Below are 23,510 nucleotides of genomic sequence, written 5' to 3' on the forward strand. Positions count from 1 at the left end.
TATACTCTTGTCCCTTCTTGTCGCACTCTGGATATAATTACCTAAATAGCTGCCTTGCAATGCTACCATATCCTTTTGCTTTGTAAGCCTACATATCCACCCTCCAGAATCATTCCCACCAGTTTAGTTCAAAACCTGCTCAACTTCCCTAGTTATGTGGTTTGCAAGAACACTGGTCCCAGCACGACAGTGCGGTGTCAGGGAGAAGGACAGTTTTGTGATGGGTTGAGTGTGCTCGGTGTTGATGAATGAGGTTTACATTACAAATAAAAATTAAAAGTTTAAGGCTGCAAGGCAGGCAGGAGTACAGGCAGAGGGTTCTGCGTTTGTATATCAGATACAGAATACAAGAAATGTCATTTTACAAAAAAGATTTCCATGGCATGGTATTAAAAAGAACAGCCAGCGATAACACAAAGTAAAATTCAATTAAAGTTTACTAATCCCAATCCAATTCCCAAAATGTACTTGCCTTCAATCACTACACCAAGAACGTCATCATGCAAGTATTTAGCTACCTAGAAAGGTGATTGGAAATTTAAATGGAATAATTTTCGTGAATCCAATCTAAAGATGGTAGTGTGATGAACTCTTATCATTACGATTTAATGGCCTTTATTTCTATTGCTACAATTTATAAAATTAATTTATGGGATGTGGGTGTCACTGGTTAAGCCAACATTTATTGCCTACCCCAAGTCGCCCTTCAGAAGATGGTGGTGAGTTGCCTTCTTGAACCGTTGCAGTCTCTGAGGTGCAGGTACACTCAATGTGCTGTTAGAGAGGGAGTTCCAGGATGTTGCCCAGCGACAGTGAAGGAGCGGTGATATATTTCCAAGTCAGGGTGGTGAGTGACTTGGAGGGGAACCTCCAGGTGGTCGGGTTCCCAGGTATCTGCTGCTCATCCTTTTAGGTGGCAGTGGGTTTCAAAGGTGCTGTCTGAGGAACCTTGGTGAATTACTGTAGTGCATGTACACATGTATAGATGGTACACATGATTGCCACTGTTCATTGGTGATGGAGGATTTCAATGATTGTGGAAGCGGGAGCAATCAAGCGGACTGCTTTGTCCTGGATGGTGTCGAGCTTCTTGAGTGTTGTTGGAGCTACACTCATCCAGGCAAGCGGATAGTATTCCATTACACTCCTAACTTGTGCCTTGTAGATGGTGGACAGGCTTTGGGGGGGGGGGGGGGGGGGGGGGGGGGGGGGGGGGGGGTCAGGTATTGTCACAGGTAGGCTTACATTAACACCAAAATGGAGATGCTGTGAAAATCCCCCAGTCGCCACACTCCAGCGCCTGTTCGGGTACACTGAGGGAGAATTCAGAATGTCCAAATTACCTAACAGCATGTCTTTCAGGACTTGTGGGAGGAAACCGGAGCACCCGGAGGAAATTTGGCTAGTCTACTTCAGTTTTTGATCAATGGTATCTCCCAAGATGTTGATTGTGGGGGCTTCAGCAATGGTAATGTCATTGAATGTCAAGGGGTGGTGGTTAGATCCTCTCTTGTAGGAGATGGTCATTGCCTGGTACTTGTGTAGTGCAAATGTAACTTGCCACTTGTCAGCCCAAGCCTGGATATTGTCCAGGTCTTGCTGCATTTGGACATGGACTGCTTCGTTATCTGAGGAGTCACGAATGGTGTTGAACATGCGCAAACAGCCCCACTTCTGACCTTATGATGGAAGGGCGGTCATTGATGAAGCAGCTGAAGATGGTTGGGCCAAGGATACTACCCTGAGGACCTCCTGCAGTGATGTTATGGTGCTGAGATGATTAACCCCCAACTATCTTCCTTTGTGCCAGGGATGACTCCAACCAGCAGAGAGTTTTCCCTTTGATTCCCATTGACTCCAGTATAGCTAGGGCTCCTTGATGCCATACTCGACCAAAGGCTGCCTTGATGTAAAGGGAAGTCACTCTCACCTCACCTATGGCATTCAGCTCTTTTGTCCATGTTTGAACCAAGGCTGCAATGATGTCAGGAGCTGAGTGACCTTGGCGGAACCCAAACTGAGCATCCGTGAGCAGGTTATTGCCGAATAAGTGCTGCTTGATTGCACTGTTAATGACTCCTTCTATCACTTTGTTGATGGACAGTAGACGGATAGGGCAGTAATTGGCTGGGTTGGATTGGTCCTGTTTCTTGTGTACAGGACACCTGGGCAATTTTCCACATTGCTGGGTAGATGCCAGTGTTGTAGATGTACTGGAACAGCTTGGCTCGGGGTGATAGAAATTCTGGAGCAAAAGTCTTCAGTACTGTTGCTGGAATATTGTCAGGACCCATAGCCTTTGTAGTATCCAGTGCCTTCAGCCGTTTCTTGATATTACGTGGAATGAATTGTATAGGTTGAAGACTGACATCGGTGATGCTGGGGCCTCCGGAGGGGACCGAGATGGATCATCCACTTGGCACTTCTGGCTGAAGATTGTTACGAATGCCTCAGCCTCGTCTTTTGCACACAGTGCTGGGCTCTTCCATCATTGAAGATGGGGATATTTGTGGAGCCTCCTCCTCCAGTAAGTTGTTAATTGTCCATCACCATTCACGGTTGGATGTGGGAGGACTGTAGAGCTTAGATCTGATGCGTTCGTTGTGGAATCGCTTAGCTCGGACTATTACTTGCTGCTTATGCTGTTTAGCACACAAGTAGTCCTGTGTTGTAGCTTAACCAGGTTGACACCTCATTTTTCGGTATGCCTGATGTTGCTCCTGGCATGCTCTCCTGCACTCTTCATTGAACCAGGGTTGCTCCCCTGGCTTGATAATGGTCGAGTGGGGAATATGCCGGGCATGAGGTTTCAGATTGTGGTTGAATACAATTTTGGACAATATATCTCAAGAAGCATAACATAGCCTCATAGGGGATAAGGCACAATTTCACCAGATTGATACCAAAAGAACTAAATTATGAGAACAGGTTGCAAAGATTAAAACATTGCCCTCTTCCCTATCCAGTGCCAAATTCCCCCCCCCCCCCAATCTCCACAACATTCTATAATAATAATAATAATAGTAATAATAATAATAATTGGCACAAGTAGGCTTACATTAACATTGCTGCAGCGAAGTTACTGTGAAAAGCTCCTAGTTGCCACATTCCGCCGCCTGTTCGGGTACACGGAGGGAGAATTCAGAATCTCCAAATTACCTAACAGCACGTTTTTCAGGGCTTATGGGAGGAAACTGGAGCACCCGGAGGAAACCCACGCAGACACAGGCAGAACGTGCAGACTCCGCACAGTCACCCAATTGGGAATCGAACCTGGGACTCTGGTGCTGTGGAGCCATAGTGCTAACCGCTGTGCTACCATGCTGCCCTATTCCATCCACAGCTCTGCCGCTTTTTGCCTCCAAAACCAGCATTTTGTTGCCCACGCCCAGTTGTCCTCAAGAACATATTTATATGGCCCCATCAACATAAAAAAACATCCTAAAACAATCATAAGGGAATCAGAGGGCAAAATTTGACAAGCTAAAAAAGGTATAAAAAGGAAAGTGAAAGAGGGGCATCTAAGAGGAGGAAAGGAGGCAGACAGGATTAGGAAGAGACTTCCAGATCTTAGGATCCAGATAGCTGGAGACAATGGTAGAGTGGTTAAATCAGGGATGCTCAAGGGGCCAGAATTAGAGGAGTGCAGATACCTCAGAAGGTTGAGTGGCTGGAGGAAATTGCAATGCTGGGGAGGTGTGAGGTCATGGAGGGATTTGAAAACAAGGATAAGAATTTTAAAACTGATGCATCGCTTAACCAGGAGCCAAGGTAGATCAGTGAGCACAGAGGTGGCAGGTGAGCAGAACCTGATGTGACACTAAGGCAGCAGAATTTTGAATGACCTCAAGTTTACAGAGTGTAGGCCATGGGAGGCCAGCCAGCAGTGCATTAGAATACTCAAGTCTAGAGGTAAAAAGGTAAAGTCACCATAGTCCCAGATGACCATTGGCTGCTTTCCCCTTTGCCAAGTCTAGAGGTAACAAAGGCATAGATCATAGTTTCAGCAGATGAGTTGAGGCATGGGTAAAACAATTTAAGGAGGTGGAAGGATCCTTAATGCTGGCACAGAAACTTAGTCAGATGCTCAATTATCAAGTTATCTTGTTTTCAAATATGACACCAAGGTTTCAAACAAGGTTCCAAAGAATGGGGTGCAATTAGTGGCAAGGGAACAGAGCTTGTAGTGGGAAGCCAGTGACATGCATGAAATGAAATGAAAATGAAAATGATGGGCCAAATGCCCTTGTTCTGTGCCATAACAATTCTGCGATTCTCTGATAATGGCTTTGATGTTCCCAGTATTGAACTCAGCAAAATGTTTGTTTATCCAGAAAGCACCAGATGTCAGAAAAGCAGCCTGACCAATTACAGACAGGTGAGGGGTCAAGAGAAGGGGTACGGAGGTACGGTTGGGTGTTATCAACATGCATGTCAAGACTGGTGGGTGTGTGGATGAATTTGTCAAGGGTCAGCATGTGAATGATAAATAAGAGGGTTTAAAAAAAAAAAATTTAGAACCCCCAATTATTTTTTTTCAATTAAGGAGCAATGTAGCGTGGCCAATCCATCTACTCTGCACATCTTTGAGTTGTGGGGGGTGAGACCTACACAGACTTGGGGAGCATGGGGCTGGTTTAGCACACTGGGCTAAATAGCTGGCTTTTAAAGTAGCCCAAGGCAGGCCAGCAGCACGGTTCAATTCCCGTACCAGCCTCCCCGAACAGGCGGCGGAATGTGGCAACTAGGGGCATTTCACAGTAACTTCATTTGAAGCCTACTTGTGACAATAAGCCATTTTCATTTCATTCATGTGCAATCTCCACACGGACAGTGACTCGGGCCAGGATTGATCCTGGGTCCTCGGCTCCCTGAGGCAGCAGTGCTAACCAGTGCAGCACCGTGCTGCCCCCTAAATGGGGTGGTGTTAAGGATAGATTACCACGAACCACACCTTAACAAAATCAATGTAATGAGATAACATAAACATGCAAAACAGACTTATTGAATTGTTAAAGTTTTCCCTCCCAAAACAATTCCCTAGAGAATTAACTTTATACACCTTCAAATGTTCAATTTTAAAACACTAAGTTTGATTCTGAATGCAAGATTTACAGGATAGTAATCCAATTCCCCCTCCTATCATAATATACACATCAGTATATGATGATGCAGAGACATACACTGACTGACACACTGCAAGACCAATCAACACACACAACACAGCAGCCAATCACCAGTTAGGGCACAGTCACTATAAAGACAGAGGGCACCAGTTTTCCCGCTCATTTTAATCTGTGATCTTTCTGGAGTTTATGGTTCAGTAATTTCACTGGAACAATCAACTGATTATTTCCACCACTGAAGGTCTGCAAATATTTTTACCTTGAGTATTCATAGAATCCCTTCCGTGCAGGAGGTCATTGGACCCATGGAGTTTGCACCAACCCTCATAAGAGCACCCTTCTTGGCCCACGTCCCCAACTCATCCCTGTAACCCCACATAGGCATTTTGGACACTAAGGGGCACTTTTTACAATCGTCAATCCACCTAACCTGCACATCTTTGGACTGTGGGAGGAAACCCATGCAGGCATGGGTAGAACTTGCAAACTCCACACAGACATGGGTAGAGCGTGCAAACTCCACACAGAAAGGCATTCAAGGTGGGAATTAAACCTAGCTCCTTGGCACTGTGAGGCAGCAGTGCTAACTGCCGCCCTTGAAAAAAGCTTTTCGCCTCGCACTTGTCAGGACACTCCACAAGCATGCCAATAAGGGGAAAACAACAAGTTAACTGTCAGTCACCATCATGTGAAGCAGTCACCATAGCAATGCCTCTGCCAATCAGAGTTGACTTGCCCATCAGCACTCTCTTATTACACAGCTATAATTGTTTTCCCCTTATATTGATATTCTTGCAAAGTGTCCCGAGGAGCGATGACAAAAACTTCAACACTTCTCTGTTTCCAGCAATACTGAAGTTCTGCATTACCAAACCACTTTGTTTTCACCGGTTTGTTTTAGTCTGCATGGGATATGGCCTAAGGATGTTGTGGGTTGTTTTAGAATGTTGTGGATTGTCTCAGCTGTGATGTGAAAAACTGGATCCGTGGAACACATACAGGCCACCGACACTTAATAAAATAGTGTTGTACTATTTTAAGTTAGAAACTGTTGAACATACTTTCACTGTGGGTTAACACGATGTTAGATTAAACTAAAGACCTGTGCCTGTCCGAACCAGTCTATGCACTCAGCACATGGTGAGGACCTGCGCTGTAAGCTCTGTCCATGTAGGAGGCTGCTTCCCGAATGAGCGGGAACTCTGATGCCCCCTGTCTTTATAGTGACTGTGCTCTAACTGGTGATTGGCTGCGGTGTTGTGTGTGTTGATTGGTCTTGCTGTGTGTCCATCAGTGTGTGTGTCTCTGCACCATGATATACTGGTGTATATCATGACAAGCTGCTGTGGTGAAATTTGTTACAGTTGTCAAAATGTGACCAGAGTTTTCAGGAACAGTTGATGGATGTAGATTAACTTCCCCATTTTGTCATTCTTCATGGTTTTTGGAAGCCTTCTCAGTGAAGTGGGAGTTCTTAATAAAAATATTATTCAGTTACAGAGCAATAAGCAGACAAGGAAAAGTCTCAAAGAAGAGCTGTTCAGTGGTAGTAATGCTAAATTAACACTGCGTGATGGAGGTATGTGCTCTGCTGTTGCCCTCTTCACTTGTTCATTGTGACTCTTAAAGAGGTCAATTTCATTATAGAACATACATAGGTGCAAAGGTTTCAACAGGATTTACTTCCACCTTCAAGACAGTTTTCATCTTACGTTTTCAAAAGGCTCACCCATGACCATTTCTATTTTCTCAAGCTAACCTCTACATCCGACCTTCCATTTCCCTACAGTGCTTGAAGTTCCTCAATTGCTAATTCAAACCATTCAACCAGACCTTGATCTGTGGTCAAAATCACCAACATCCGTTGTGACGGTCCTGTGGTACATTTTCCCTCTCCACCCTGTGGGTCACGCAATATATTCAATCACTTCTTCCTCCTCCACCACATCTCCTTCACTGTACTATCCCAACAAAGCTCTTCTTGTTTGTTTCCAGTTTTACACATTTCAATGTAAATCGACACATTCATAATGGCGTAAATAAAAACAAAAAATGGGGAAAAATAAAAACAGAAACAACTGGAAAACATCAGCAGGTCTGGCAGTGTCTATGAAGAGAGAAACAGAGTTAATGCTTCAAATCCAATATGACTCTTCTTCGGACCACAGTATTGGCTTCTCCTGCTGCCCTCACAGTTACCTCCAGAATACCAAGTATCCAGTCTCAACACCCGCACAATTCCCTCAGTGAGACTATAATGAAGCATGGGTCGGGGGGGCCGGGAGGTTACAGCGCAGCACGGGCCGGGAGGTTACAGCGCAGCACGGGCCAGGAGGTTACAGCGCAGCACGGGCCGGGAGGTTACAGCGCAGCACGGGCCGGGAGGTTACAGCGCAGCACGGGCCGGGAGGTTACAGCGCAGCACGGGCCGGGAGGTTACAGCGCAGCACGGGCCGGGAGGTTACAGCGCAGCACGGGCCGGGAGGTTACAGCGCAGCACGGGCCGGGAGGTTACAGTGAAGCACGGGCCGGGAGGTTACAGCGAAGCACGGGTCGGGAGGTTACAGCGAAGCACGGGTCGGGAGGTTACAGTGAAGCACGGGCCGGGAGGTTACAGCGAAGCACGGGTCAGTTTTCACAAGTATGCCGATGGCACACAGTTCTCCACGTCCACTTTTCGGGATTCCACCACAACTTGGTGTTTCGCTCAAGTTGCAGATAGATACGAATGGTTTCCAGAACACAACTGATGTCATTTCATTCAGCCAAAACCTTTGCAGTTTTGCTTCCAACGCTCCCTCATCACCGCCTCCCTTCCCCGACCCCCCCCCCCCCCCCACCAATATCCCCTGCCATTACCTCCACCCACCTGCTTGTGGTAAACCACTGTGTTCTGATATTAGAGGTTGTAGGGTAGAACCTGCACTACAGGTTCACCTGGGCCCCTGCATGCTAGCTCCACCCAGGAGTAGGATTATAAATATGTGTGGCCTCCAGCTCGCAGCCATTTCGGCAGCTGCTGTGGGAGGCTACACATATGATACTAATAAAGCCTCAGTTTGGATTCAACTTCGTCTCCAATCAAATTGATCGTGCCTCAATGTATTAGTATCTGATTCAGAAGATGGACCTCCGGATTAAACCAGATCGCCTGCAGCTGGATCCACACGCAAGCGACGCCAGAAAGGACTTCCAGCACTGGCTACCTTGTTTTGAAGCGTATATCAACGCGGCGCCGACCCCTGTTCCAGAGGCTCAGAAGATTCAAATATTGTACTCCAGCCACAGCTCCAAAGTCTTCCCGCTGATCCAGGATGCGCCCAATTACGCTGTTGCCATGACTCGACTCAAAGAAAATTATAAGCAGAAGACAAACACGCTCTTCGCCAGACACGCGCTCGCCACGCGTACTCAACTACCTGGTGAGTCAATCGAGGACTTCTGGAGGGCCCTGATCCCACTAGTTCGGGACTGTGACTGCCAGGACGTTACAGCTAAGGAGCACTCAGATCTCCTTATGCGGGACGCTTTTGTAACTGGGATTGGGTCTGATGTTATCAGGCAGCGGCTCAGAGAAGGGGCCACGCGTGACCTCGCAGAGACTAAAACACTAGCGCTTTCCATGACGGTCGCTCTGCACAATGTCCAGTCCTATGCCCCCAACCGCGCGGCCCAATCCTCCTACGCTTCATGGGCCTCACAGGCAGACGCCCTAGCGGAGGCGCTGCCCACCCAATACGCCTGCGCTACCCACCAGCCAGCGATTTCCGGGGGGCCCCGATGCTATTTTTGCGGCCAGCATAAACACCCCACCAACACGGTCACGCTCACAATCCAAGGCGTAGAGTTCCGCAGCTTTCACCTCTACGTCCTCCCTAACCTCTGCGCTGCACTTATCCTCAGCCTAGACTTCCAGTGCAACCTCCATAGCCTGACCCTTAAATTCAGCGGACCCTTACCACCCCTCACTGTGTGCGGTCTCGCGACCCTAAAAGGTCGACCCACCTTCCCTCTTTGCTAATTTAACTCCAGATTGCAAAGCCATCGCCACCAGGAGCAGACGGTACAGCACCCAGGATAAGACCTTCATCAGGTCCGAAGTCCAGCGGTTGCTTCGGGAAGACATCATCGAGGCCAGCAACAGCCCCTGGAGAGCTCAAGTGGTAGTGGTTAAATCTGGGGAGAAAAACCGAATGGTCGTGGATAACAGCCAGATCATCAACAGGTACACACAGCTCGACGCGTACCCCCTCCCACGCATATCTGACATGGTTAACCAGATTGCACAGTACCGAGTCTTCTCAACGGTGGACCTGAAATCCGCCTACCACCAGCTCCCCATCCGTAAATCGGATGCTTCACTATAACCTCCTGACCCGTGCTTTACTATAACCTCCCGATCCGTGCTTTACTACAACCTCCGACCAGTACCGCACTATAACCGCCCTACCCATGCTTCACTATAACCTCCCAACCGATGCTTTCCTCCTGACCCGTGCTTCACTATATCCTCCTGACCCATGCTTATCTATAACCAACTACAGGTTCGGATTCCCAAGCGTGAAAATTCAAACACAATTTTAATGGCAAACACTACCTCTTACCTGCCCAATAAAAGATACCAATTTGTTAACCTTGATAAAAAAAAGATTTGGGCAGTAAATTGGGAAGATATTGAAAGAAAAGTATAAACCTCTGGAGCACATTCATTTTAATAGTTTTGTACCCTACCCGCCAAAGATAGAGGAAGGTTATTCCACCTGTGTAAATCCACTCGGACACTATGCACCTGTTCGGGTACACGGAGGGAGAATTCAGAATTCCAATTCATCTAACAAGCACGTCTTTTGGGACTGTGGGAGGAAACCAGAGCACCGGAGGAAACCCACGCAGACACGGGGAGAATGTGCAGACTCCGCGCAGACAGTGATCCAAGCCGGGAATCGAACCCAGGTCCCTGGCTCTGTGAAGCAACAGCGCTAATTATAGAGAGTAGCTTCACATCGGCATCCAAAAGTGAGATGAGTCAGTATGAAGCACAATCTGTGGGGTCCTTCCCACGTAACAAGCAAGGAAATAGAGGTTTGAGTGAGGGCTGGAGACAAATGGAGTTTAATGCAGAAAAGTGAGGTGATTCATTTTGGAAGGAATAACAGGAAGACAGAGTACTGGGCTAATGGTAAGATTCTTGGTAGTGTGAATGAGCAGAGAGATCTCGGTGTCCATGTACATAGATCCCTGAAAGTTGCCACCCAGGTTGAGAGGGTTGTTAAGAAGGCATACGGTGTTAGCTTTTATTGGTAGAGGGATTGAGTTTCGGAGCCATGAGGTCATGTTGCAGCTATACAGGCTTTAGAGTGGTTTCACAGGTCGGCACAATATCGAAGGCCGAAGGGCCTGTACTGCGCTGTAATGTGCTATGTTCTATGTCTTTTTAAACGTCCCCAGGGTAGAAAATCATTGAATATGTCCATTGAAAAGGTAGAAGCTTCTCAGAGAACTTCTTGTAAAATTCAGTCAGAGAGCCATGCGGACATGGGCGTTGCCAGACTGCATCAGCCCATCCATTTTTAAATCTCCTCAGGGCGTAACGGGGAGTCCAACTTACTGCTCTTATCCACATCGACCATTGGGATGGGTAGACTGTCCAGAAACTCAGGCATAACCGAGTTTAAAATCACGATAAATGGATTGAAAATCCACCTTGATCTGGAGGGGGGTGGAAAAAAGGTTGCCACCCTGATTGTGTATCTGAGGGACCACACAGAATGCCACTTGGCGTTTTGAGTTGGTGAGTCAGAAGACAACTGGCCTTTGCCCCTCGAATGTTGCTGCTGAGGTACCATCGTCCTAATAGACAATAGCCTGAGCTGATCTGTAATTTTTTCGTATTTGCCAATAGCTCCGGAGTAGGATCAAGCGAGTACTGTGATGCACCTCTAGAATGAAATTCACCAGCCTCTGCTGCTCCAACCACATTTCTTCAACATATTTGCTTTGTAGGAAATCCTTCTCCCCCCTCCCCCCCACCCCCTGCGAGGTCAGCCGTAAGAGCCTCCCACAGCGTGAAAGGTGAGATTTAATCGGACCCGTTTAATTTTATATAGTCTATGGAGGTGGACTGTATAACCACCTCACAATTTATCAGCCAACAATGTAGGATCTAATCTCCAGGGCGGATGTTGGGTGGGGCCAGACTCTTAACAAATGGTCAGAAATAATAATTGCGGAGTACTCAGCCACCCCCACCAAAAGGAGGAGAACAAAAAAAAAAATACGGGACTATGCATGGTGGACATGTGGAAAAGCGAGATCTCCATCACTCAGGTGCAGAAAGTGCCAAGGATCCACCTGCCCAATCGTAGTCATAAAAGACTACAAAGCTCAGGCCATCCCAGGTGGAATAAGAAATTTAGGTTTGGATTGGTCCAATCTGGGGTCCAAAGCACAGTTCAGTTCACCCGCTACAATAAGCTGATGAGTCGAGGTTGGGGAGGGAGGCCAGCAGGGAGTTAATAAAATTTGTACCATCCCAGTTGGGGGCCTAAATGCTCACCATGACTACTGGGGTGTTCGACAGAGAGGCACAAACATCAACATATTGACCATTGGGTTGGCTATAATTTGAGAGGAGGAAAACTTTAATGAATTAAAATCGCTGTAAAATCGCCCTGCCATCGAAACCGGAATGAAAAACCTGCCCAGCCTACCCTTGATCAGCCTGGCCTGATCCCTGACACGTTAGTGGGTCTCCTCCAAGAAAACAACATCAGAGTCTAATCTCTTAAGATGGGCAAATGCCCTCAACCTTTTTACTGAGCCATTCAAACCTCTAACGTTCCAGATGACCAAACGGATTGGAGACCTCCCACCACGCCCTTTAATCAATCAGCCATTCCCACCAAGAGAGGTCAACAAAGGGACACTGAAAATAAACAGCAAAAAGATCCACCCAAGATGGCCACCAAACCAAATCAAAAGACTGTGGACAAAGGTAAACCAATAGACACAGTCAGCAGACTACCCGCAACCCTCACCACATCCCAAAACGTCATCACCATTGAATGCACCCACACCCAAAAGCAAATGAAAGCGAGGCAAACAAAGACTTATCCTGAGACTAAAACCTGCATTTAACAGGACCAAAAACAAAACAAAAACTCCAAGCACATTTTCTAAAAAAAACGACTATAATTAGCTGTAGCGAACCCTTCAAACCCAGTCCCACTGACTAACTCCCTAGTTAGCAGGGAGACTCCTAACTGGAGAAAAATAAATTTTAAAACCAAAACCCTGTTTAACTTGCAACGCCCCACTTGCGACTAAATGTTATGCCAAACAATATTGTTGAAAAGAGAAACAAAACAATATATTAACGTAAAACAAAAACAAAGTAGTAGAGAACATCCAATCTAATGAATGGCAAGAAGAACACAATGCTACCAAGAAGAAAAAACAAAAAATACAAACAATACAACATGTTCATGAACAGAGCCATAAACCAGATTACTCAGCACACATAACATCCCCCAGCATGACAAAAAGTAGTTTTATTCCTCAAATGTAACTCTAAGTTCAGCTGGATAGACCATCCCGAACCTGGCTCCACTCTGGCACAGGGCAATCTTCACTCCATTAATTGCAGCTCTTTTTGCGAACTCTGCACTCATGTCCTGGTACAGCCTAATGGAGTGACCTTCACACTTGAGATTGCAGTGCTCCCTTGCCCATCGAAGAACCCGCTCTTCTTTGAAACTGTGGAATCTTACAATCACCACAAATGAATCTTCAGAACAAGGCTTCAGTCGAAGAGAGCGATGGGCCCTGTCCAATTCCGGATGGGATGCAAATTCACCCTGACCCACCATTTTAAGGAACACGTCCGAGAAATATTCCGTGGGGGTATGGCCCTTGATCCCCTCCAACACCCCAGTCTAAATCAAGATTAACATGGCTGGAGTTATATACAATATTAATTATTTTTAAATGTCAATTTATTGATATTTTCCAATTTCCACAAAAAATCACCTCAAATAAACAAAAGCCGAGAGATAGCTATAGGCATCAATTCACAGCAGGTACAGCACAAAATAATAGTAATCACATAAAGGAAAACAAATAAAACCGCATGAATCAGGGACAAAATCCCCAACATGTTCCTTCCACGGATAAATGACCAGTCTGCACCCAAACAGGATACAGACAACATTATAGACCAACATCTCACCCATAGCTTCAAAACAAAATGACAGAAGAAAACAATACCACAAGAACACTAGTGATAAAGGGAAATTGACTAACACTTTACAGCACAATTTAAATTTAACTCTTCTCTAGATCAGGACAGGCAGCCACCTTACACCTTCAAGATGAAGAATTGCAAGACAAAAAAAAACCCAACCAAATCCTAATACACAGCCTTGGGGCTCCCATAAAAGAAGTTTTTAAAAAAGAGCAATAACAAAAGCCTAAAGCAAGAGTCTGAGCTTCCATCACCCAGCCCCAGATCAAAGGACAGATCATTGTACCACCAACACCGGTAGGCAACAGGATGTCACGTGGCTAAGAGCCAAAAGGATCATAGGTGGGGGGAGAATCTACTCGAGGGTGGGAGGGCTGTCAGAGCAACACCCCCAGGAACCGTGGGGACACCTCCGGGAAGCGTAGGGACACCCCCGGGAAGCGTAGGGACACCCCCGGGAAGCGTAGGGACACCCCCCCCCCTCAACAACCAGGACATCTGGATAAAAAGGAAAGAATTAGGTCACCCTAAATCCCACATAGATTTTTGGAAATGAAACTATGACCCCAAGGCTCACACCAACCCCACCCGACTAAGAGAACCGTCAGAAAGGGAGTTCCCCATCAGGAGAAATTACTGACGCTGTTCCCTTCTTCTTATTATTATTCCCCCCCCCCCCTCCCCCCACTCCACTCTCCTGACCTGGAGAGTAAAAGGATCAGCCAAAAATAAAACAACTAACTATGGGGGACCTTGCTCAAACGTATGGTGGACAAAACTAACCTTATTACACAGAGCCATCACCTTCCCTCTGCACATTATACCCCCCCAAAGGATAAAGAAACTGCACACAAACCCTGAAATCAAAATTCAACGCAACATAATAAAACCTTATTAATTCCAGATAACAACAGAGATGTGTTGGGTAAGCTGGGTCTGCGAGGACTGCGTTTACTGTAGCAGAGAGAGAGACAGGCTTCCAACACTTAAGGAAATGCAACTCTATTTTATTGAACTCTTAGCTATTAAACATGCTTGAACTGTGGGTTGACACTATGCTGAGTTGACTGGAGACCTGAGGCTAACCTGACCAGACTATCTTACTACCACATGGTGGATGGTCTAGTTGTTGCTCACAGGCTCTGCCTGTCTCAGAGGCTGCATCCCAAGAGAGCGGGAAAACTAGTGCCCCCTGGTTATATAGTGGCCATGTCCTGTCTGGTGATTGGCTGCTGTGTTCTGTATGTTCATTGGTCATCCTTTGTGTCACTCACTGTCTGTTTGTGCACCATCATATACTTGTGTGTATATTATGACAAACGGTACAGGACATCGCACCCGAAATATTTACTGCCCCGCACACAGATAAATTGACAATATTAACCGACACCATGATTAGCAGGGAGCAAAGTCCAGGATAACAACTGAGGAATAAATCAGTCATCAGGATAAAGACCAGTCCACTGGTGCATGAAGAAAGTAGACATCCAGGATAAAGCAGGATCTGAAACAGTGAGCACTAGTTCGAGTACAGAAGCAGGGATGTGTTGCTGCAATTATACAAGGCCTTGGTGAGGCTACACCTAGAATATTGTATGCATTTTTGGTCTCCTTTTCTGAAGAAGGATGTTCTTGCTCTCGAGGTAGTGCAGCGAAGGTTTACCAGACTGATTCCAGGGATGGCAGGACTTCATATGGAGGAGAGATTGACTAGGTTAGGATTGTTCTCGCTGGAGTTCAAAAGAATGAGGGGGGATCTCATAGAGACTTATAAAATTCTAACAGGACTAGACAGGGTAGATGCAGGGAAGATGTTCCCAATGGTGGGTTTGTCCAGATCCCCCCCTAATCCTTCTAAACTCCATCCAGTACAGACCCAGAGTCCTCAATCCCTCCTCACATAACAAGTTCTTCATTCCGGCGATCATTCTTGTGAACCTCCTCTGGACCCTCTCCAAGGCCAGCACATCCTTCCTTAGATACGGGGCCCAAACTGCTCACAATATTCCAAGTAGGGTCTGACCAGAGCCTGATACAGCCTCAATAGTACTTTGCTGCTCTTGTATTCTAGCCCTCTCGACATGAATGCTAACATTGCATTTGCCTTCCTAACTGCCGACTGAACCTGAACCTTGAACTAGGACTCCCAAGTCCCTTTGTACTTCTGATTTCCAACATCTTTTCCCATTTAGAAAATAGTCTATGCCTCTATTCGTCCAACCAGAAAATGCACAACCTCACACTTTTCTACATTGTATTCCATCTGCCACTTCTTTGTTCACTCTCCTAGCCTGTTCAAGTCTTTCTGCAGCCTCTCTGCTTCCTCAATACAACCATTCCCTCTACATATCTTTGTATAATCTGCAAACTTTGCAACAATGTCCTAAGTTCCTTCTTCCAGATCATTAATGCATATTGTGAATAGCTGCGGTCCCAACACTGACCCCTGCGGAATACCACTAGTCACCGACTACATCCTGAAAAGGACTCCTTTCTCCTCACTCTGCATTCTTCCAGTCAGCCAATCCTCTATCTGTGCCAGTACCTTGCCCCTAACACCATGAGCTCTGATCTTATTTAGCAGCATCTTGTACATCACCTTGTCAAAGTCCTCTGGAAATCCAAATAGATCACGTCCACTGATTCTCCTTTGTCTAACTTCCTCGTTAGCTGCTCCAAGAATTTAAGGGAGGAGGGGGGTAGGCTAAAGGTGTTGTGGAGATGGGCTATAGATACTCAGCAGCCCCGATTGGAAGCTTTTGGGGGAAAGGAAGGCTTTGCAGGGGCAGTTCGATCCATTGGCAATGGGAAAGGCAGTGGGTCAGCTCTGTGGGATAAGAGGTGCCCAGTACGAATATGGTGAGAAGGCTAGTCAGCTGCTGGCACATCGGTTGATGAGACAGAGTGGCACAGGAAATTCAGGTGAGGACGGTGGGATGGGGGCGCTGTGAAGACGGGAAAAATCAACTAGGTCTTTGATGTTTTTTAAGGGATTGTAAAGTTCCGGGGCGGAAGAGGCAGATATGGATGTGTTAGTGCTTGTGGGAGGAGAGGCGGCAGGAGTTGGAGGAGCCTTTAAGGTTGCAGGAGATAGTTGTAGGGGTGGGGTTGATGCAGTTGGGGAATATGCCGGGGCCGAATGGCTTTCCAGTCGAATCTTATAAAGGGGGAATTGGCCCCGCACTTCCGGAGTTATGTTTAATGAGGCATTGGAAGGGGCAGCAGCCGGACACATTGGCACAGGCCTCTATTTCTTTCATAGAATTTACAGTGCAAAAGGAGGCCATTCGGCCAATCGAGTCTGCACCGACTCTTGAAAAGAGCACCCTACCCAAGGTCAACACCTCCACTCTAGCCCCATAACCCAGTAACCCCACCCAACACTAAGGGCAATTTGGGCAATTTATCATGGCCAATCCACCTAACCTGCACATCTTTGGACTGTGGGAGGAAACCGGAGTACCCAGAGGAAATCCACGCACACACGGGGAGATGTGCAGACTCCGCACAGACAGTGACCCAAGACGGAATCGAACCTGGGACCCTGGAGCTGTGAAGCAATTGTGCTATCCACAATGCTACTGTGCTGCCGACTACCGACAGACAAAGACCCATTGGAATGCAGATCATACAGACCCATTTTATTGTTAACTACTGATGTAAAGATTCTGGCCAAGTTACTGGCCAGGAAATTGGAGGGGCGTGTGCCTGAGATAGTGGCAGAGGATTAGACAGGGTTTGTGAAGGGACGGCAGCTGTCCAGCAACATTAGGAGTCTATTGAATGTAGTATGAGCCTGTCGGGTAACAGGGTACCGGAGGTGATAGTGACGATGGATGCGGAGAAGGCATTCAATCTTGTAGAGTGGTGATATTTGTTTGAGACTCTAAGGAGGTTAAGGTTTGGGCTGCCATTTGTGACACGGATACGATTGTTCGATGCATCCCCCAAGTGAATGTTCGAACGAATGGGGTGGTGTCAAGATTTTTTAAGCTCCATAGGGGAACAAGGCAGGGGTGCCCGCTGTCACCATTATTGTTTCCATTGGCAATAGAGCCATAGGAGATTGCGCTCTGAGGCTCTGAGTGACAGTGTATTGTGAGGGGGGGGGTGGGCAGGAAGCACAGGGTTTCATTGTATGCAGGGTGGGGGGGGCAGGAAGCACAGGGTTTCATTGTATACAGATGACTTACTGCTATGCGTAGCAGATCCGTTGGATAGCATGGGAAGGGTTATGACATTACTAGGAAAATTTGGGGCCTTCTCCAGGTATAAATTGAATGTAGGAAAGAGTGAGGTCTTCCAGGTGAATGAGTGAGGAAGGAACGCAAATCTGGGGGCCATACCATTTAAGGTTATGAATGTTCGTTTTAGGTATTTGGGGATCCAGGTTGCACACGATTAGGTAACGATGCACAAATGGAACATGGCTGGACTGGTGGAGGAGGTCAAGGGGGATCTAAAGGGGTGGGATGCCTTGCCGTTATTGCTGGCAGGGCGAGTACAGGCTGTAAAGACGAACTTGTCACCCAGATTCTGTTTATTTTCCATCTCTCCCAATTTTTCTTCCCAAAGCCTTTTAGCAGAAAGTGGATGGACTAATCCCCAAGTTTGTATGGACGGGTAAGACACCGCGGGTTAGTAAGGCGGTGTTGCAGAGGAAAAGTCAAGTGGGGGGGGGGCTAGTGCTTCCGAATTTGCTGCAATACTACAGGGTAGCCAATGTGGAGAAGGTGAGGCAATGGTGGGCTTGGGGGGAGGGCAGTGGAGTGGGTACGAGTGGAAGGCGACTGCTACAAGGGGTCAGGTCTGAGAGCCATGTTAAAGGCCCAACACCCGTTTGCCCCGGGGAAGTATTCTAATGGACCGGCGATGAACTCTTCAATATAGATATGGAACCAGCTGAGGGAGCACAAAGTTGGGCCGTGGGTTGGTGCTGGTCCTGTAGTGTAGAAAGCGTTGGTTTGCGCCCGGTAGGACGGATGGGATGTATGAGAAGTCACTAAGGGAAGGAGTAAGACTAGTGATGGACCTGTACCTAGAGGAGCAGTTTACGAAGTGGGCAGAGTGGGCAGAGTTTCGACAGAAGTTTAAGCTGCCTGGGGGAATGAGTTCTGATTCTTACATGTGCTGGATTTTGCAGGGAAAAATTAGCCACTTTCCCTTCATTACCAGGATACACGCTTCTGGCAAAACTGCTGATTTTAGATATATGGGGAGGATTGGGGATTTCTACGGATGACTGGAAAAGAAAGAGACGGCATTGGTGAACAGGATTAAGGGCAAATGGGAAGAGGAGCTGGGGATCGAGCTGGAATGGGGGATATGGAGCGACGTGGTGTGCCGGATTAATACGACCACCTCGCGCGTGAGGATAAGGGTCATACAATTTAAGGTGGTGTACATGGCCCAGGTGAGTGGATTCTTCCCGGGAGTGGAGGATTGCTGTGAGAAGTGTGGGAGGGGGCCGCCAAACCATACCCATATGCTCTGGGGGTGTGACAAATTGAAGGAATTTTGCAGGGGGGGTTTAATGATGTTGGAGTTACTGTGGTTTGCCGGCAATATTTGGTGTGTCGGAAATGCCGGAGCAGTGGGGGGCAGGGGGGATGGGACACGGTGCCGATGTGGTGGCTTTCGCCTCCTTGATGCCCGCCGATGGATACTGCTGAATTAGCAGTCGGCAACACAGCCAGGGATGGCAGTATGGGTGGGAGACATACAGGAAATGTTGTGCCTGGCGAAGGCTAGGTTCGCTTAAGTGGGGGTCAGGGTTCTGCACGCATTCTAATCCATGTTTAAGAAACTGTTTGTCGGGGGGGGGGGGGGAAATTTGCATATATTAATGGCATATGTGGATGTTCTTTGTAATAAAATTTGGTTTGAGTTTGAAATAAAAGATTTTTTTTTATTTATTCAAAAGTAAAGCCAACCTTCCTTTCTACACAGAAACGACTTGACCTGTTGAGTTTGCAGCATTTAAAAAAAAAATCTTTATTTCAGATTTCCAGCCTCTGCGGTATAGTATATGTTGGCATTCCACAGCACCTTACACACCCTCTGGACTTACCAAAACACTTCACTGGCAATGAAGTTCATTATTTATTTAATACAGTATTTCATTAAGCACAGTATTTCATTTATATTGATCTTAAAAGGCAGATGGTGGTCGGGTCCAAAAACCAAATATAAAATTAATACTTTAGATTAATTTTAAAACATCCAAAAATAAATCATTATTACTTTGGACGATATCTTATATTGTGTTTGTGCTAGGCAATTTCAGAATTTCTGTGGGCTGTAACACCCTGCTCAATGAGAAATATCCATTATGACATGCATTAAGGTCATTTACTGGTCTTCAAAACTTTTAACCCTGTAGATTAAAGATGCAGTGACGAGACAGTGTTATCCCTCATATCTCCATTATATCTGAAGTCTGGCCTGCCTCTGGTGGGGATCTTCCCCATCCTGATAATGAGGTGGAGAGGGGTCGAGGGACCAAGTAGTTTAAATTCCCTCAAGGGTAACTAATGAGAACCTGGGGTGTGTGTTTGCCCCGGCTGCCTACAACAACGGATTACGTCCAACTTTCTCGAAATGGAGTGAAGGCGCTACCGAACTCTCATATCAGAACAAAAACCTGAGGGAAGAATTCAGAATATGTCCTGATGTCAGGTCCTACAACCTGCCTAGAACACGAGGTGGAATCAATGACACTTTCCCTAAAAGGAGCATTAATGTAATAACAGGTCTCCAAAATACAATCAACATATTTAACACAAACATTAACAGTAACTCTTTCAATGAAAACCCAGTTTGATAAATGGTGTGTCTCCCTCTCAGGTTCAAACTTGTTGAACACAAAGCTTTGCTGAGCTTGCTGTGGGAATTACTCTTGTTGACTAAACAGAAGCTGGTCTGCTTTGCAAGTGTTAAAATTATTTCTTTTAAAAGACACAACCCCTCCACAGCAATTCATTCCTGGTTTAGGTCAATGGAAGAAAGTTATTTTCCTGGTACAGAGTTTGCTAAACTGGAGCCTGAAAGCCGGCGTTAAATCAAGTAAACTTTCAAATCTACCCCCACCCTTTACTTACATAAATGTGGTCATGCCGGAATCTGGTGCGGAGCACGTCCAGCAGAGCGCTCTCATTCAGCTCGGAAAGCGTGGCCAGGTCCTCCGGCAGGCTGGACAGGGACATCTTCCACTGGGGGGGGGTTGGCGGGAGGAACTCCGTCCCTCACTCGGGGAAAGCCGGGTTCCTGTCTTAAAAGATATTGCTCACTCCCCGGTTCATGCTACAAGGTTCAACAAAGATCCTCCCCACGCACAACACAACATACACACCCCAACCTACCCCTGAAATAAATCTATCTTTGACTAAAGGTTTTTTTTTCGCTCGGTGACAGAAGTGTTGTTGCGACTTGTTTTCCTATATTTTTTCCCCAAAATGTTGAATTATTTGTAATAATTCTGAAATTTAGAAGGACACATAATTCCCCCCCCCCCCCCCTCCCGGGAGATGTGTTACTGGGAGAGTAACGCCGGTTGTGGACGTTCTCTTAAAAGGGAAAGTTAAGGCGCTCCTCTGCACATTGGCACCTAATGGGGCTCCATTCGGGTCTCACTGACTGCCCACACACACTGCAGCCTCAACAACAACACTCCCAAACACAAAGACTGCCTCAACTCATCTTCACAACTCTGATTAATGAGCCTGAAGTCGGAATTCTCAGGATCTGACCCGAACAGAGGGGGAAAAAAATCACAGGGCTGCCGTATTATTTTTGGCCCTGCAGTGTTTTCTCGTTGTTCGGAGCCTCAGTCCCTCGGCTGAATTGCCTCTCTCTGGAGTGGGAGGAGCAAACCTCTCACCCTGAAAGGAGAGAAAATGGGAGGAAAAGCCGAGGTTAGTGACCCATGTTAGTCAGAAAGTCAAAATGCTACTAATATGCATCCGCAAGTGCAACGCAAGGGTTAACGCTTCAAAACTGCCCACTGAGTCCCAGCCCAGAGCACTTCCACACACTGTCCAACTTACAGGACCTGCCGTCCAGGACACCGTTTCAATCTTGGAAGTTAGTTGAGACAGAATGACGGAAGAGAAATTAACATATATTTCTGGACGGATGTTCTTCCTTGCTTATCTGGTTAGGTTTCGAGGTAAAGTTGCAACACAGGTTTTCTGTTTGTATCATCCTGGCCTTTAAACACCTGACGTAATTATGTAGCTCAGCGATTACTGTCGACCAAATTGTAAATTACATCATTTGAAGTTCATTACATTTACACACGCTTGGTAACTGCTATTAATTGAAACGGATTCTCAGTTGCAATTAATGTAACAGTGCCTTCTAATGGATAAGCCGCCCCATTTCCCAAAATGAAGTGGGATTTATTCCAACCATGGAAATTGGCGGCCAAATCTAATTTAACTTTATTTCGAAACAGTTGGAGATAAAACATTGAATCAAAATTTAGGTTTTGAAATGTTAGTTTCTGTATATAACAATTTATTATTTTTATTTGTTATTAAACAACCCTAAACTCCTCATAGTGAAATATTTTGAGCCCAATCACCAATTGTTGGCAATAAGAAATGAAATCGCTGCCAACAGTTTAGGCCCTCTACCCAATATATATATATGAATTTGCTGTATATTAACATTTTATGATTTATTTTGTATTCTAGCATTTCAGATGCTGTCTGAGAAAAGATACCCCCAGGTGAAAGTTTGCTTTGCCATACCTAGACAGTGAAATTCTGCAGCATCAACCTTTCAACCAACCTAGGAAACCATGGTGTATTGACAAAGCTGATACAGTCTAACATAAGTTTTAACACTAGACTTTTAATGTAATCAGATATGATATTCAAAGACCCATTCAATGCCCTTTAGCCTTTTCTGACTGGGAATAGAGTTGCTGGACTGAGAAGCTAGGACCTTGGATATGTATGATATTTCTGGATCCCACAAACCTATAAGACTTTGTGAGGCAGGTTGAATCACTGATGCTGCCATCTTTTCTAGCCATGCTGCTGCACTCCCAATGTTATGGGAACATTGGGATCAGAGCACCCTATCCTGGCCCATTTGTAACTTGCCACGTGTCAGCCCAAGCCTGGATATTGTCCAGATCTTGCTGCATTTGACATGGAGGAGTCGCAAATGGTGCTGAACATTGTGCAGTCACCCGCGAACATCCCCACTTCTGACCTTATGATGGAAGGGAGTTCATTGATGAAGCAGCTGAAGATGGTTGGGCCTGGGACACTACCCGAGGAACTCCTGCAGTGATATCCTGGAGCTGAGATAATTTTTTAAATAAATAGTTTTATTGAATGCATTTTCAAATTATTTACAAAGCCCAGAACACAAGAACCCATCATCCACAAACCATAGTCCTAATGCGAAACCCTCCATGTTCCAAACCAATCCACTTTCCAAACCCCAGCTGACGTTTACCATTCCTTAACGAAGGCGATGAACAACCTCCACCTCTTAAAGAACCGTCCTCTTACACCCTAATGGCAAATTTTATCTTTTCCAAATGAAGGAATTCCGCCAAGTCACTCACCCACCCCGCCACCTTAGGTAGCTTTGGTTTCTCTGCCCTAACAATCCACCTCTGGACTATCGGGGAGGTAAAGGCCAACACGTCAGCCTCTATACCCACCTGCACTCCCGGATCCTCTGACACCCCAAACATCACCACCCACCCCCAGAATTTCCAACATTGTTTCCGCAAAGGAATCCCCGAATTCTTCCAACTTCAGGCAGGCCCAGAACATATGGCAGTGATTAGCCCTCGAGCACCGCCCACATCTACCCTGTGCCAGCGGAAAAAAAACGACTCATCCGCGACACTGTCATGTGCGTTCTGCGCACACTCGGAGGTCGAATTTACCCTTGGCAGGGCCTCATTCCATAACCCTACCTCAAATACCTCCCCAGCTCCTCCTCCCGCTTTATATCCTCCACCAAGGATGTTGCCTGCACTGATTCCACACTCTGAGCGATGAACCCACCACTGGGCTTGTGGAGTAGCTAGCCAATGAGAACGGAAGAGGCACCAGTAACAGTGCCCTCAAGCCTGTCCCTCTACACGAGGCCTCCTTCATCCGCCCCCACATCGG

The 23,510-nt window shown here is 46.5% G+C and overlaps 1 protein-coding gene across 3 annotated transcripts in view; it reads right to left on the reverse strand.

The window, feature by feature from the left end:
• The window catches only part of LOC140409085 (myosin-IIIb), a 250,058-nt gene extending 229,043 nt beyond the window's left edge, over positions 1-21,015 (reverse strand). For all 3 annotated transcript variants that reach the window (XM_072497187.1, XM_072497186.1, XM_072497184.1), the window contains exon 1: positions 20,469-21,015. In XM_072497187.1, coding sequence (XP_072353288.1) covers positions 20,469-20,573 — 105 coding nt within the window. In that variant the 5' untranslated portion in view covers positions 20,574-21,015. The remainder of the gene's footprint in view (positions 1-20,468) is intronic.
• Positions 21,016-23,510: the final 2,495 nt, after the last annotated feature.

The sequence above is a fragment of the Scyliorhinus torazame genome, chromosome 3 (genome assembly GCF_047496885.1).
Source record: "Scyliorhinus torazame isolate Kashiwa2021f chromosome 3, sScyTor2.1, whole genome shotgun sequence".
In the NCBI taxonomy this organism is placed as follows: Eukaryota; Metazoa; Chordata; class Chondrichthyes; order Carcharhiniformes; family Scyliorhinidae; genus Scyliorhinus; species Scyliorhinus torazame.